We start from the raw sequence: 17,422 nt of genomic DNA, 5'->3' as shown, positions 1-17,422 counted from the left end.
GAATCAGCTAAATTAATTGAGCAGCTCATTACCATTTTTCTTAATGTGACAAATGCGTCACATCAAAATTCCAACTACTTTTATAAGGTTAAGAGCCCGATGTGACAAATGTGTCACCACAATATCTTTGTAACTTGTTTTATATCAATTTGTTCAAGAAATGTATTAAAATCAGGTTAAGAGTAATCTAGGATATGTTATTAAAACATTATAATTGTTGCATGGGTTGAAACTTACCTTTAGTAACAAAAACAAGCATTTTAAAAATTGCTGATACTGCAACATATGCTAACCAGACAGGACACCATTTTGGAAATGTTGCCATGGCAACAAAAATGCACACATTGTCACATGACTAAACCTGGATGTTCATTATATGTCACTTAGGGACTTCCTGAGTTGAAAGTGAGGGATAATGCGAGATGGTCCTCACTGCAGAACACAAGATCCAGGGGGTGTGGTTGGATCTAGATCCAACTCCTCCCACCTTACATTTACCTAAACCTACCCGTCTCCACCCCTTGATCCCTAAACCTACCCATCCCCACCCCTAAACCTATCAATCTCCACCCCCTGGATGTGGATCCAACCCCGCCCCCTGGATCTTTGTTCTGCAGTGAGGGGCTACTGGATAATGCTTTAAAAAGACCTTTTCAGATAATCGCCAGTGTTTGTGACACTCGCGTCACCGTGGGTTTCTTATGGGTTAAAATACAAAAACATACCGTAAATTCATCCAAAAAAATTTAAAAGTCATACTGATTTTTTGCGAAGTGGACTGGTGAACGAGAAGCGAGGAGTTGGAACATGGATATGGCCTTTAAATGCCTCTCGACTAATAGCACATCAACCGCATGTGTGCCATCATTTAAAAGCAGTTCAAAGCCGAGTTCCCCTATAGGACTCAGATGTGCCTCAGCTTGAGGTCTTGAGATGTGAACAGTAGGTTATGCTAGCATGCTGAGTAACTCGACATCACATGTATGATTTCAGAAACATATTTATAATTCTTCTTTAAAGCATGACAAGGTTGGTGAAAGTCTAAAAATACGCTGATGATAGTTTGCTAGCTATTCTACTGCCATTCAAGAACAAAAGCAGAATAGCATGTGCTAATAAACTTAATTTAACTGTAAAGGGAGAAAAACGCATGGCATTTGGCATTTGTTTGTATTCCTTTTTATTGGTGTAGTGTATAATTTAAGGGTTGGGCCATTTCTATTTTATCAGCTGAGCCAAATTAGCATAAAGTGGCCCCTGTAATCATGGATAAATGATCCTTTCATGTGCTAGCAAATGTCAGTACAGTTTCTTCACCAATTCTCTCTGCTTTGGTAAGTGATTGCTTTGGAACCCTGACATGGACATAAAAAGTGGACATTTTCACAAGTGGACACAAGAGGGCAGCACATGATCATTATATGCAGTTTGAACTGTTAATTAACGGATATGTTATTTGACACGAAGTTGGACAACCATGTTTGCCTAAAAAAGGTTGGTGGCCGACTTAACTACCTTAACTACTCCACGAAAAACGTCCCATTTGCTAAATTATTGTAATGTGCATGAGAACATTTAGGCTTATGATGAAAGTCATGATTACTGTATTCCAGATCATCTTGTGATTCCTCATAATTAGGAGAATAAACTGTTCTTTGGAGTGAATTACTGCTGAATAGTCATTATTCATAGCGAAATTACTAAACATTAATGGTAATGTTCTGAATTAGCTAGGTGGGTCAAATGAAGAATGATAGAAAAATGTAGCTGCTTCTTCAGACAGCTCACCGGGGCAGTAGGAGTATCGGCAGTGATGTTTCGTTGGGCAGTTTCTCAGATGAGTCCGTGGAGGTGTGAAGCTCGCCATTTGAAGGGAGGACTGGTTTTGAACTGGCGCCTCTGTGAAATTACCAACAATTAGGATAATTGCTGTCAATCCGGTAATTTCTGTAGGTCTCTGAATGTGTCCCCTGAAGCGGAATGGCTTGTCTTTAGCCTTTGACACTGAATCGATGGCCGTCTATCAGATGTGAGCGTCTCCCAGTCTGTCTCTCATCATCAAACACTTCCCTATCTACTGAGCCACTGCCGTCCGTCACTATACCTTTAGCTATAATAAACCACAGCACACACACACACACACACACACACTATATATATATATATATATATATATATATATATATATATAACACACACACACACATATATATATATATATATATATATATATATATATAACACACACACACACACACTATATATATATATATATATATATACACACACACACACACTATATATATATAGTGTGTGTGTGTGTGTGTAATGTTATAACCTAATGTTATAGATCTGGCGATTTTTAAAATGAATGTTGTGAATTTTTTAGACAGATTAAAAATCATAAACGCCAGTTTTATTTAAAAGAAAAGGGTGTAGGGGCAAAAATTGTAACCCAAAAATGGTGACATCTAAATTATTATTATTTTTTATTCAAGTAAATTAACCCTTTAACCCCCTTTTCACTTTAAAAAAATTTTTAATAAATAAATAAAGAGAGAGAGAGAGAGAGATACGCAAAATATATACGCAACAAAATAGTTAAATGCACAAAAGGTAGGCTAAATAAACCGTATTAGCCTGTAGCCTCACAGATTTTCAGGCAGATTTTTCAAATCAACGACATATGACTTTTTTTTTTTTTTTTTTTACCAAAAAGTGGTTTAATTAGCCTATACTAATTATGAATTTTGTTTTATTTTAAAATAATTAAAATAAAAGACAGTGTTGCCTATGTTTGATGGGTGGGTCTAAATGTTTGTATAAATAGCCTACTGCATCACTATACTTGGTTATATTTGTAGAACATTTATTTGTTTATTTATGGTTCAAGGTTGACCAAAATGCCTTCAATTGTGAAGCACATGCCCTGACCAAAGTGCTCAACACATTAGGGCGGGTAGGGCAGTTGAGATATCGATCGTTGTGCTCTGTGTGTTTTGCATGGGATTGTCTGGGGGGTAATTGAGTGTCACTGTCTGTCTGTGTCGTCTCGCTGGCGCCATGTGCCTCTTTGGATTGCTAATTTCTCTAACCGACCCGCCTACATCCACTCTCTAGTGCAGGCAAGCAGTATCCACCTCCAGCAGCCTGGGAAACACTGTCATATGGCTGACAAAGCACTGAAACAGGGTTTAACGCGATTCTCAAAAAAATAAAATTAAAAAATAAAATTAAAAATAAAAATAAATAAAATCCATTATTATTTCTGTCCTTAGGGACAAACATTAAGATCTTAATGGTTTTAATAGGGGTCTTCAAATCTCGAGGATACAATATATTAGGTTTCTGTTTCGTAATCAGCCACACCAGCTCCCATTTTAATAACCATTATGCTATTATTATTATTTTTTTCCTTGCTACCTGCCTCATCATGCGATTCTGTCTCAGCATCTGTAGGCGGAAAGACAAATTGTATGACCGCTGTGTGAACCAATACCAATGCCAATAGGACGGTGTATGCAAATGAACCAACACAGCAGACCAATGACCGTTCGAGTGGGCGTGGCTACACTGCTCCCAAAAGTGATCCAGTGAAATTTCCCCGGCCAGTGAGCCGCTGCTCCGTGATCGAGGATAGTTGTCCAAATCTAATTTCTTTTGGATTTTTCTTTGTATTATTTCACTAATCCGTTTTGCGTGTATATATTCGGCTTTCTTGCGTATGACGGATTGGTTTGGTTACGCGCGAGGAATGTTTTTGTAGTTCGGATCTCAGCAGGTCGGCATTGGTCTCTGATGGAACAAGACACAGCCTTTCTGTTCCCGTTTGTTTTTGGATACAGCGCAGTTCACGGATCCCTGGGAATGCAATAATCAATGTAGGACATATGTAACAAGTCCTCAAACTATTCGGAGGGTCTTGCCACGGGGTATCAAGACAAGGAAAAGCAGTTGTAAATGGATCGCCATTCCAGCCTTGTTTCTCTCTGGTTTCAGCTGGAACTTTGTGCGATGGCTGTTCTTCTCACGAAAGGTAAGACTGAGATTATGTACGTTAGTCGTTTCTAAAAGCGCTCAAACACAAAAAGTCCTTATATACATTTCTCAATTAACTTACTGTCCTTGTTTGCTGAAGAAAAAACCCCATCTCAACGCGGGGCTAACGTACAATTTGTATTAGTGGTACAAGTTAAACTTGTTAACAGTATGTAAACAATTCATTATAAAATGTTCATATTATTAATTACAACTGTGCACTAACTACTTTTATAACTTTATCTGCATTTGGCTTAAGTCGTCCATTTTCAAATCTAGCGTTTCATAAATCGTTTCAGTAGGAAAAAAACAACATGCGATCTAAAGCCTGTTCCAGTTTAAAATGTGCTGCTAAAGTCTGGTTGACCCGCTAACATGTTCCAAAAACCATCTTAATCTATTTTGGCTGTTCTAATAATGCTTTATAAACCAGCTACTATGCTCCAAAACACAGCTATATAATTTTCTGGGCATTTGTTAAACTGTGATTTGCAACACTCGCCAAGAACAGAGTGCTATGGTTCGTTTCTATGCACTATTAAATAAGCACCACCATCAGAGATAAAATAAATAATAAACCCATTTAGCCTAACTGATAAGAAGAACTCGAGCGATAATGAGATGACATGTAACTCCAGCTTTGGACAGTGTACACAAGCAGCTTACAACAACACAAAGGCCGTGTTTATTTGTGTTCGTGTCATGGTGTGTGTTTAGTGTTCTGTTTCACATCCACGCGCAGTGGTAGTTTGGCGGTAGGTAATAATGATGAACTGACTGACCACTGAAATATCCTGCAGTTTAACCGTAATATACAAACGCGAAATGTTAAACAATCAATACTTTGTGTGGTCTTTCACGTTTTTAATCTGTATGACTTTTTTTGGCGGACAGAATTACATGTTAAGTAGAGTGACAGTTTCAGTCACCATTCGCCTTCATTGTATTGATTTAAAAAAAAAATGCAATAAAAATGAACCGCGACTGATGCTGTCGGTCCTCAACATCTCCTTTTTGTGTTCTACAGATAAAAGAAGGTCATATAGTTATAAAACAACACTAGTGCGAGTAAATGAAAGAATTTCCATTTTTGGGTGAACTGTCCCTTTAAAAGTTACCCTCCGACTTAATGCCAGGTTTGACCACAAGTGAGTTTGCGTGCTAACTAAAAAAGGAGTCCTGCTCTCACCCCCCTTTACAAGTTTCCATTTGGGTTGAAAGAAATTGACTTTGGCAAACAAACCACTAATTATAAGCTACACGGTTCCTGTTTTATAAAAGGATCCCTTGCATGAAAAGCCATGACAGAGTTACAGTGTTGAACAGAAATTGCCACATATTAGTGTTCTGACACAAACACTAGTCACAGCGCTGTTAGTCCTGTCTCTTTTTGCCTTCCTCTAGCATAACATGTAAGTTGTTCAGTTTTAGTTGCTCATTTTCCGTAACATCGTCTTTGGTAAAGTGAAGAATGCTATCCTGGTAATAAAAAGTTAGCCACTGCTTGAAATCTTAGTAATAAGGCACAGTTTAATTCTCTAATAAAATGCTCAGTTTCTGTTGGAATGGATGTGATGGGAATTTCAGTGTTCCCACGCAACACCGGGCAAATTTTCAGTTGCAGTTGTTGGTGCTGGTCTAAAATGTTAACAGAATTAGTGTCAAGAATCCTTGGCAAGTTCAGAGTTTCCTGGAAGTACATCAGGACAGTTGATTTAATGATTTAATATATCCAAGATGGTGCATTAATGTCAGTGATATCAGTTATTACATACCTTTTCTGACTTTTCTGTTTTGCAGGAGAGATCAGGTGCTACTGTGACGCACCACACTGCGTTGCCACTGGATACATGTGTAAATCGGAGCTCAATGCTTGCTTCACCAAGGTCCTGGACCCACTAAACACAAACTCACCTCTAACACACGGCTGTGTAGATTCGCTATTAAACTCAGCAGATGTGTGCTCCAGCAAAAACGTGGATGTTTCCAGCGGAAGCTCCTCTCCTGTCGAGTGTTGCCATGATGATATGTGTAACTACAGAGGTTTGCATGACCTCACGCACCCTCGAGGTGATTCAACAGGTAAGATACACAAATTTGACTAAAAGGAAATGCTGTATGAGTAGATCGTACTGTATGTTAGCTGTTTGTTTTACATTTTAAAGAGATAGATCACCCAAAAATGAAAACATTTTACTTGTCATTCCAATCTGTAGGTCTGACTTTCCTCTGTGGAACATAAACATATTTTTTAAAATATCTTTTTTGGTCCTAACAATGAAAGTCAGTGGAGCCTTTTCATTGTATAGGCAAAAGCAGTTGAAACCTTCTTCAAAATATATTCTTCTTGTTCTACAGAAGACAGTTGGAAGGACTTGAGGGTGAATAAATGATCAAATAAATGGTCACAGAATTTTCATTTTTGGGTAAATTGTCCTGTTAACCTTTATAAGTTTTCCTATTTTAGGACATACTGTCTGGCATTGAATAGGGCACAGTGATTCCTTTTATGTGTTGATATTTTTTATCTAATCGAAGTAGGTTACTATCTTTACTGATGTCTGACGTCAATCCTGTGCAAACATGGACCCTTGTGACACATACATTAGTATCAGACATACACATGCACACACATTGACTTTTACTGTTCTCACGGCTCCAAACTGCAGGCTGATATTTAATGGTTTCCAGTGCAGCGCGAGTTTGCGGGTAACTGGCAGTTTACCTTTTAGCACTTGGATTCAGATCACATACTTTTTATTGCACGTGGATCATGAAACGTTCCCACTGTGCTGGAATGTGCTTCTCACAGTGTCCTTTGACAGACGGCTCAAAGCACATAAATATAATCCTGTTTAATGAAAAAGGTGCGCTGAGATATTAAAAAGAGTGGAACAAGTATAAACGTAACACGTTAGCGTTGAACCTCATGCTGTTTTTTCATTCCCTAAGCTCCAAATCTCACTTTGTTCTCACCATGCTCTCTCTCTCTCTATCTAGACCGATACTACAGCTCCAATCAGAACTTGATCACAAGGGTGCAAGAGTTAGCATCTGCTAAAGAGGTGTGGTTCCGGGCGGCAGTGATAGCGGTTCCCATCGCGGGTGGGCTTATCCTGGTTCTGCTGATTATGCTGGCCTTGCGAATGCTTCGTAGCGAAAACAAGCGTCTCCAGGCCCAGCGCCAACAGATGCTGTCTCGCCTGCATTACAGTTTTCATGGACACCACCACGCCAAGAAAGGCCACGTGGCCAAGTTGGACTTGGAGTGCATGGTGCCGGTAACAGGACATGAGAACTGCTGTCTGGGCTGCGATAAGCTGCGGCAGACGGAGTTGTGCACGGGAGGAGGAAGCGGAGGCGAACGTCTCCTATCTCTTGTGCACTGGGGGATGTACACGGGACATGGCAAGCTGGAGTTCGTATGACTACTCGGAGCTTCCTTTTTAGGGCACAAATGGGTAACTGTGTAGTTTGTTGTCGTAATTTTATTATCGTCCCGCCCGGCGTGTTATTTTATTGTCTCCATGGAGAGCGAAGAAATTTCAAGGACGCAAATCTTTGTGTTTTCTCAAAAGAGCACTTTACTTGAATTAGAATGGCCGGTCACTGTGGGGCTGTGGTGAATATGAAAGGGGCGGAGCTAAGGACTGCAAGCCCCGCCCCTTCCCCACCGAGCCGTGTCCTGTGGATCCTGGAATGACACTGAAGACTGAAGGATTCGTAAAGACGGTCTTATTTTGCACATTTGTATAAAACGGACTAGATGACTATGGGATGGTTGGAAAGTTGCATTCGAAGCAGCTTTTTTGAAGAATTTTACACTGACACCAGGGTACAAATAAGATTTGTTGTAGTCAAATTGTATGAATAAAGGAACCAATCTTGACTGTAACAAATCACATGCCTCTGCTTATGATTTCATTATCAAACACATTTGTGTAATTGTGTTTTTACCACTATTTAGCTCTGTGTGTGTGTGTGTTTGAGTTAGGAAGGTCAGTCAGTAGCAGGGAAACTGACACAGGGGCCTTGTTCTAAAGTAGTGCCCTTCATCTGACTGCGTCATCTCTGAAACCCCTCCAAAAGGGACACATTACATCTCTCTGGCTCTCTCGGCTGCTCTCTTGGGATTAATACTGGAGGTAGAGCGAGTATTTATTTAGTCAGTGAGGGAATGTCGGTAAGCTGTGAGTTCAGAGTCCTTCGCCTGCACTCGCTGAACACAGTAATTCCCTTGTATGCACTCTGGCTTGACTTTACAATCCACAAATCACAGGCAGATTTGAGAACTGTGAAACTTTTTTGACCTACTTTGAAAATACGTGTGCAGCTTTACACACTAAAGTGTCCTTAAGACCAGCAGCAATTGCTAACATTCCTCTGTGATATTGTGCATTGCAGTAGACGTTTACAGCATAGGCTCCTTCTCTTATTCAGAGGACTGTTGGTCAAATCGACTCCTCGAGATGGATAAGAAACAAATAACGTTCTTAAAATAATATTTTCACCCTTGTGCTGAAAATCCTTAACCTATTATGGTGTTCCGAGTCTTGTTAATCTCCAAATCTTGGATTCAGTCTCTTTGTCAACATATTTTCTTTTAATTAGCTCAGATTTTATATAATTTTTGGAACTGACTGATCATAGGCTTCATTGATATGAGCTTATGCACTTCAGTTTTGAGTAAAAAAAGCTTTATTTGTGGATAATTTTGGCAATGTTTACTACTGTCAACAAGGGTTGCGATCAATCAGTTATAAATTATCTGTCAAAAATTATACTTTTTTGGGGGAAGTTGTACCATATGTGAGCAAAGTCATTAGGTTTTGTTCCAATGTAATAATGTTAATAATTTGTTCAAAAATAAATCTTCTCTAGGTCAAAATGACCACAAAACACAGCATAAGGGTTAAAAGTTCTTTAAGTTCTAAAAAAAAAAGAGAAGTGCTGTAGGGATATATAAAGTGGCCGCAGAGAGTATTTAAAAATTAAGACACATGTAATGTCTGAATGCATTATACAAGCAAAATACAAGCACTGTTTTTAAGCAAAACACTTAAAGAAGTTTAAATTAGAGGTACGACAATAGAAATAATGTTCAAAAATTAAGACAAAGAAATTGTGACACTTTCTGGTTGTAAAACATTAGTGGCACATGTGCATAGTTAATGTGATAAATGACACCTGGAAACACTTGGAAATAGTTTAGTTAAAAGGCATTGCAATATTGGCTTTGAAAAGTGAACTTAGTTCTAAGAAAAAAAATTTGAGGTCACAGTATATGAACAGTTCCAAATGTGCGGGCTGAAAATTAATTTGCTGAATCACAGAACTTGAGTTTAACTCAGTATATTTCCTTAATTTTGAAGATCTAGATGTATGATGTTCAAGTCAAGTTCAAAGCATTACAGAAAGCTATATTATAATAGAAAGCTAGACTGTAGTATTAACAAGTTGAAACAAAAGATTGAAAACACATTCCTTTGAAAAGCTCTATAGCAAAGCCATAAAGACATGATAATATAATACACTGAACTGAATTAATTGAATTGTTTCCATTATTACCCTGTCCCTAACTAAAGCATGTTGTCCTGCAGCTTCCTCTCACGTCTGTTCTCTCTCTTTCTCTCTCCCACGTGTCTTAGCTGACCTTGCTGTATATCAGTACCCCAGGAAGACGCCATTAGCTGGCAGACCACTTAACAGGCGCTAGCATTAGTGAGCTTAGCCTCCCCCTGGACTATTAGCGCTCGGTTAATGATAACAAAAGCCTGAGAGTTTGGACGAGCTAATGATCTCATAGTGTTCTCAGCTTCACTCTGGCCAATCACCTGCTTCTGAGATGAAAAGTGCTTTACTTAAATGTTACTCACTTATTGAATTATCTTTTTTTTTACTTTATTTTTTGTTTTTAGTAATTGCAGTCATCTGGCTGTATTTACATTCTATTAAATGAAGAAGCAGTTAATACATGTTGTTTTGAATGAGATGCTGTAATGCAGTTTGTAAAAAAAAAAAAACCAAAAACATAAAAGCAGCATGAGGTGTGTTTGCATCACTCATTGCCGTGGCAGTAGTCAGCCTTTGTATTGACATGCAAATTTAACAAGGGCACTGGCTGAGCCTCCTTTACAAGCTTAATTTGTTTTGAATTGACTTCAAACTGCCATTGCTTTCTTCTTATTCAGCAGTGCAGTTTTATTGAGGCCCCCTCCCCATGTAGCCTCTGGACATGGTTCCTTTATTCCATTTTAAAATGTAAATTATTTTGTGACCTCGAGCCATTGTTAGAAACAATCTGATAGTTACTGTATGTCATTAGCCAATCAAGTTAATTGCTCATTTGATTACATCAAGTACATCCGTCAAACGCATGCATTTTCTTTGTCTTTGGAATTGTTCTAGATTGTCATAACCATCAGATCACTTCTCATATTCACATATTTATACTGTACGGCTTTAAAAAAAAAAAATAGTCCAGCTGAAGATCTTCTCCTTACCTCGTTTGATTATTTATTAGTTCTACCAATGAAATAAACCAGGCCACTCCCAACAAACAAACACAACATGTCATCCCACGTTGCTTATTTGCGTAAGCAGAATTTGGAAGAAACCAGTTGTCATGGAAAGTCAAGTGACAGTCATGTACTGGACACAGAACCTAAATATTTGAACAACTCAAAGAGCCGAGAGACACGCTTTGAAGTTCACAAAACACAAACCGGAAAGATGTCCTCATCTACCTCTCAACTCTAAACATTTACACAAATGTCAAGACTAGGTTTACATCTAAAAATAATAATGCAAATGTTTATATCTATCTATCTGTCTGTCTGTCTGTCCATCCGTCCGTCTTCTTTTCTAATGATCCCTCTTATTTTTCTTTACAAAAAGCTTTCTAAAGATGGCAGTGACCCCACTCAGCGTCTCTGGACTAACGGACCCAGGTTAATCTCAGTCAAGTTTAAGGGGGAGATTTTGGCCCCTGGGATCGAGTGTGTGGTGATGTTGAAGAGACTGTGGAAGAAAATCCTTCAGAAATCCCTATAGATGAGATTGCACAAATGTAACTTTCTCATATGATCTTCACTCAAGTTATGAGTGTAAATGAAACTAACACCTTGCTCTAGTTTAACTCTGAACACAAAGATCTGACCTCACTTGGATTTTAAGTCGGGATGTTTTATTCAATCAGGTTGTTGTGAAGATTTGGCAATACTGTGTAGGCTATCGTGTCTTTATAAATGTAGACACACTGCCAAAATGGTTGAAATGTCCTCTAATGAATTTGAGTGGGAGGGAGGAAGGAAAATCATCAAAACAAAGGTGAGAATGGAAGAAAGAGTTCGAGAAAAAAAGCTAAAGGTTGCGTGCATGCTCGAGACTAATAATGGATTTCACAGACAGAATTGGCTCCTGGCCCGAAAAGCCTCTTATCTTTTTTTTTTCTTCTCTTCTTTTTAAACTGTGACACACACCCTGATTTGGCAGCCGTAGCCTGAGGCCTCCTGCAGAGATATAATGTGTGCGTATTGTGAGTGCAGAGCCCTGGATTACAGCACTGAAAGAAGAGCAGTCTGTGTCTCTCAGTCTTCTGTCTTTGCTACGCTGCCACTGAAAAGCGCCGACATTGATGCACCCCAGCGCTTCCTTTAGCCTTTCCTTTCAATACAAGAGGTGTATTGAAAGGAAAATTGACTAAGTCTATTGACTAGGCTCGTTAACCATTAATATATTTTTATATTATCAGCAAGGGTGCATTAATGTGATCGAACAAGACAGCAAAGACATTCATACAAAACATTTTTAGTCCAATTTTATTCTTTTATACTTTCTATTAATCAAAGAATCCTGAAAAAATCGTCACGTTTTCCACAAATATTTTAAAGGGATAGTTCACTCGAAAATGAAAATTCAGTTATCATTTACCCTCAGGCTGTTCCAAACATGTAAGAGTTTCTTTCTTTTGAAAAATGTTTGGAACCAAACAATTGCCGGTATCCATTGGCTTTTCAAAAATGCCATGAAAGTCAACGGCTGCCAAAAACTGTTTGGTTACCAACATTATTTAAAATATACGGTACACTGTAAAAAGTGCTAAGTTGACTTAACTTAAAAAAAATTGAGGAAACCTGTTGCCTTAAAATGATTAAGTAAATAATAATAATAAAAAAAAAAGTTTAGTGAACTTGACAATTCACTTAACTTATTTTTTTAATTACCATTTACTTAAAAAATTTAAGGCAACAGGTTTCCTCAATGTTTTTAATTTGTCAACTTAGCACTTTTTACAGTGTATATATTTATATTTTTTGTGTTGAACAGAATAGAGGGTTTTTAACAACACGAGGATGAGTTAATTATGACAAATTTTCAGTTTTAGATGAACTGTCCCTTCAAGCAGCACAACAGTTTTCAACACTGATCATTTATAAGACATGTTTCTTGAGAACCAAATCAGCGAATTAAATTATGTGCTGAAAATTCAGCTTTGCCATCACAGGAATAAATTACGGTAACACTTTAATATAAGGACCAATTCTCACAACGAACTAGTTGCTTATTAGCATAACATATTGGCTGTTTATTAGTGCTTATAAAGCACATATCCTTCATGACCATATTCTACATCCCTAATCTTAACCAATGCCTAAACATAACAACTACGGCCCTTACTAACTATCAATAAGCAACAAATTAGGGGTTTATCGAAGCAAAAATCATAGTTAATGGTTTGTTAATGGCAAGAATTGGACCTTAAAATAAAATGTGACCTAAATTACATATTAAAATATATTAGATTAGAAAACATATGTAATAATAATTCACAAAATTACTGTTTTTACTATATTTTTCATTGAATAATGTTGCCTTGGTGAGCATGAGACTTCTTTCAAAAACATTAAAAAATCTTACCAACCACAAACGTATGAATGGTAGCGTATATGTAGTGTCAGGTGTAATGGTTTCACTAAAAAGGGCTTCAGTCAGCAGCTCAGTATGTATCTGCATTTTATTCTGTGCCAGCTCTTGGTTTTGCTCAAGATGAAAGCCCATGTTCCTGTGGACGTGACCTTTCATGTGTGTCTTATCGAAACACTCTGCCAGAACTGTATATTACAGGTTGTAAAGGCAATTATCTCTTAGTCAGGCTGGTGATAACTGAAGAATGCCATGGGCCACACCTGTAACCACACCTCCTGAGCAATTATTTAAAGGGTGTGGTTACAGAGCGCCCTATATGACAATGAGTCTGCTGGCAACAGCTCCACTTCTGAGAGACATGTTTGCTGAAGTATTATGTCTTTTGAGAAGGACTTAAAATCACTACGTTTTCATCATTGTGTTCAGCCCTGCTTTGAAAATAAATTGATAGCGTAACACCTTCGCCAGGTGTTTTGAGTAGTCAGACTGAAAATTCAGCTTCAAACAGCACATAGAAACCGACTATTCAAAATGAAATACACATGACCATTCAAACATTTGTGGTCAGTATGACTGGTGTTTTTGGGAAGAGAAAAAAAAGGAAACTTTTATTCAGCAGGCATGCATTAAAATGATCAAAAGTGACATTAAAAACATTTATAATGTTACAAAAGATTTCTATTTTAAATAAATGCTGTTCTTTTCAACTTTCTAGTCATCAAAGAAAACCTTCGCCAGGTGTTTAAGTAGTCAGGCTTCACAGGTAGAGACAGAAAAAGCCAATATATTTTCTTAAAAATCATGTCTTTTTTAAATTATTATTTTAAATGCATTAGAAAGGTGAAATATTGTATATATAGAGAGAAGGTTGTGCATGGTAGAAGAATCACTAAGCACTAAATCTCATCTCTCATCCGACTGACAAAATGAATTCATGTGTTTGTTTATTTTGGAGAACAACATCATTGCCACCACGTGTTGAGCATCATCTGCTGAGAGGGAAGTGAATTATGACAGTCGCTCTGCTTCGGTCCAAAACACAAGGGTTAAATGCTTGGTAATTATTCTTTTGAGATGTTTTATGGCAGTTCTCTGGCTAATGTTAAACGACAGGGATTGTTTGAAAGCAGAGTCGGGCTCAAGAGGAGCAGGGCAGACGCCCTGAGAGAGAATGAGTAATTGAACTAAATGCTGTAGCACAGATAGACACACAACAATATGACAAGACAATGTAATACATTTAACTTCCTAAATCAAAGATGAAATGCAGGCTCTATTGTGCTTATAATACAATGATGTAGAATTGCTAACATTTAAATACTGATGACAAATTTGGGCCAGAGTTTTAAAAGGAGAAGGATAGGGTGAGGCGAGTCCAAAAAAGCAGAGGAAGTGAGATAGGAAGAAATAGGAAGGACTGAAAGAAAGGTACCATGGGGAGTGGAGCTGTTTACTGCAAGGTCAAGGTCCTAGTGACATGTTTACGAGTTCTCTTCGAGCAGCTATTGCTGTTAAACTTATAACTTCACCTTCTCCCTACCACACACACACACACACACACACACACACAGACACACAGAGTGTAAAGACTGCTGCTCAAGGGCTTTTGAAGAGGTTTCATTTTTCATACATTTTTGACCTGTGTGGCTTTGTTGGGGTGATTTAAAGGAACGTTACAAATGTCTGCTGAACATTAGACAGACTTTCTCCAGTGTGTGTGTACATGTGCATATACATACATGTTTTATTGCATGCTGCCTTTAAAATTATGTATTTAAAATATTTGTTTATCATAAAAAAGCACACAAATTGTCATTTAGGAGACAAAATTAATAATATGATGTATTATATTGTTCTAAAACCAGCTAGGGGTCCATAAACATACTGGGGGTCCATGGACAGATTTTTAAAACATATACTAAAGCCAGAATTGAATAAATCTGAGAATCTAATAAAGTACAAAATAAAATGAAAATTTTAGGTTTCCAAATATTTCAGATATATTTTGGCATTGATTTCTTTCATATTATTTTAATAATTATTCAGTTGCTCCTGTAAAGGGTAAAACCACCAACCAAATAGAAATAAATTCAATAAATACTGTAAATATAAGTTAGCAGCAAGTTTGTATTATTATTAGTATTATTTGTAAATACTGTATTTGTAAATATGGTTAATTTTGTCCATAGTTGATTGAATTTTATTTAAAATAAATTACATTAAGGGGTGAACATACAGAGACAGTATAATCTAATAAAGAGAAAAGTAAAAACAATCTCTCTCTCTCTCTCTCTCTATTTCTCAGCACAGTATCTGAGCTCAAAGTGGCTTTTATAGAGAAAGGCTGATGGGAGATGACGTGATATTCTTCTATGACACTTGGTGCTAGAGGTGAGACCACATCAGACACAAGCTTATTCTGACAGCTTTATTAATAAAAGAAATGATAAAGTGTCTGTTTGCCAAAGGGTACGAGAAGTTTAAAATCCTTTGAATGCATTGTACAAAGAAATCACAAAGAACAAAAAACACAAATCTGTTTGCATTTCCTTGCATTAGCTAACTTTTATTCAAAACAAATGGTTTTATTTATTAATAACTAATATATTGTGAGGACAAATGTCATCAATACAACAGATATCAAACAGCTTATGTTGTGTGTGTTTGAAACAGACTCAGCTCGCAGGACCCAGCTTATTATACTATCATGTTGCAGCCAAGGGAGGACACTCATAAAAAAATTAATCCTTTTCCTGTCTATTCTTCTTTACAGTTTCATTGTTTCCCTGTGTTCCTTTGCTACTTACTTGCCTTTCATGTTGTAACCCATGTTCCACCTTAAATAATTCGGTAATATTCGGTTCTGAAGAACTCAGTCTGTAAAATATAATTTCTGTTAGTTTTTCTAGGTCAACTGTATGTGATGTTAACGCAATGAGGGAGCGTTTAGGAACAGCAGTGACTAAAACAGAAGGCCATGTAAAGTCACAGAACATGACTTGCTATTCCAGCATGACTATGCACCAGTGCACAGAGCAAAGTCCATAAATACCTGGTTGGATGAGTTTGGTGTGGAAGTGAAATTAATTGATTGAGAACCATAGTATTGATGTGATAATGCTTTGCAAAGAACAAGCCAGTTTAAAGCCATAAGCAAAATTTCACTTAGCACCTTGTTCTATCATTCCAACCAAACCACACTTTGATAGACTGTGTCTTCACATGCCTCACTATCATGCCTTATTACTGAAGTATGGTAAGTGGTGTAAACTTGCTACCCAATTACACAAACCAAGGAACTCAGCAGCAGGGAGCTGGCATCATTTATATTGAGTGACAGATGAAATGAGCTCTCTTTGCAACCAAAGCTTTGCAGCACCCCTCAGAGAAACCAAACTTTAACAAGCTATAAGCTGAGACTGTTAGACGTTCACTGGTAGTCAATGTTCAGCAGCGAGGGCTGATAGTTTCACTCGGCTGATGGAAAAACAGCCACTGATGAGGTGAAATGAAGAAAGAGTGTAAGAACTTTCTTAACAGTGACCACAAGTGCTCAAGAAGCAGACGGACCACACAGTAGGAGCATTTTATAGAGAGGGAACCATATTCGTGCTATTTTTTTTTTTTTTTTAATTCTCATTTACTGTACATTTACTGCTGATGTACATCTGGTGCAAAACAGGAGTTATTGCCTTTTTCTATGTTCTCCTGCCCAGCACCTGAACTTACACATTTACAGTTCTTCCTGAGAGAGAATGTTGTAGCTCAACCAAATCTAATAATGTTCATGTTTATGAGATGCATTTGGTGTTTTGGATTTAACCCTAAATTAAAGTGAGACCTCATGGAGCCAGTTTCTCAAACCCTGGTCTGCTGCATGGTTTGCCATAGAAAAAGTAAACAAGGCTTGTCAATCTAAAATAAAATGCTCATATGCATGCACGTGTAAGTTATCATGGTTATGTGTGTGTGTGTGTATATATGATTAAAAAAAAAAAAAATCTCTATATATAATTTAATCATATCTACTTACTAAGATATCTAATTATGGTCCCACTTTATATTAGGTGGCCTTAACTACTATGTAATTACATTTAAATTAATCATTTGGTTCAATGAACTTATATACATGTTTTTACATTGTACTTATATTTTTTAAAATATCTATATGTAATTACATCTGTAATTAATTTCTGTACTTACATTTATAATTACACTGTTGACACATCCCTTACACCTTAACCCACCCTTAAACCTACCCAGACCACCAAACCTGTCCCTAACCTTACCCGTATCCCACCTCAATAGCAGCAAAAGTGTTTTGCAATACAGTATGACCACAATAAGTACATTGTACTTATTTTTTGATGCAAGTACATAGTAGTTAAGGCTGCTTAATATAAAGTGTGACCCTAATTATTATAAGCCTCTTATACAAAACACAGTATTTTATAAT

General features: G+C 37.3%; 1 protein-coding gene across 1 annotated transcript; it reads left to right on the top strand.

Moving 5' to 3' along the window:
• Positions 1-3,517: 3,517 nt before the first annotated feature.
• On the top strand, positions 3,518-8,953 carry bambia (BMP and activin membrane-bound inhibitor (Xenopus laevis) homolog a). The gene is made up of 3 exons (XM_058793643.1): positions 3,518-4,036; positions 5,839-6,120; positions 7,039-8,953. The coding sequence occupies exons 1-3, from the start codon at positions 3,961-3,963 to the stop codon at positions 7,464-7,466; spliced, it is 786 nt and encodes a 261-aa protein (XP_058649626.1). The 5' UTR covers positions 3,518-3,960; the 3' UTR covers positions 7,467-8,953.
• The last annotated feature ends 8,469 nt before the right edge of the window (positions 8,954-17,422 follow it).

The sequence above is a fragment of the Onychostoma macrolepis genome, chromosome 12, assembly GCF_012432095.1.
Source record: "Onychostoma macrolepis isolate SWU-2019 chromosome 12, ASM1243209v1, whole genome shotgun sequence".
In the NCBI taxonomy this organism is placed as follows: domain Eukaryota; kingdom Metazoa; phylum Chordata; class Actinopteri; order Cypriniformes; family Cyprinidae; genus Onychostoma; species Onychostoma macrolepis.
Note: the sequence above shows the minus strand (reverse complement) of the source record. Positions and strands in the feature narration are given on the sequence as shown.

Coding starts and splice junctions, on each gene's coding strand:
- bambia (XM_058793643.1), top strand. CDS start 3,961: ATGGATCGCCATTCCAGCCTTGTTTCTCTCTGGTTTCAGCTGGAACTT. Junction 4,037..5,838: donor GGCTGTTCTTCTCACGAAAG/GTAAGACTGAGA, acceptor TCTGTTTTGCAG/GAGAGATCAGGTGCTACTGT. Junction 6,121..7,038: donor CCCTCGAGGTGATTCAACAG/GTAAGATACACA, acceptor CTCTCTATCTAG/ACCGATACTACAGCTCCAAT.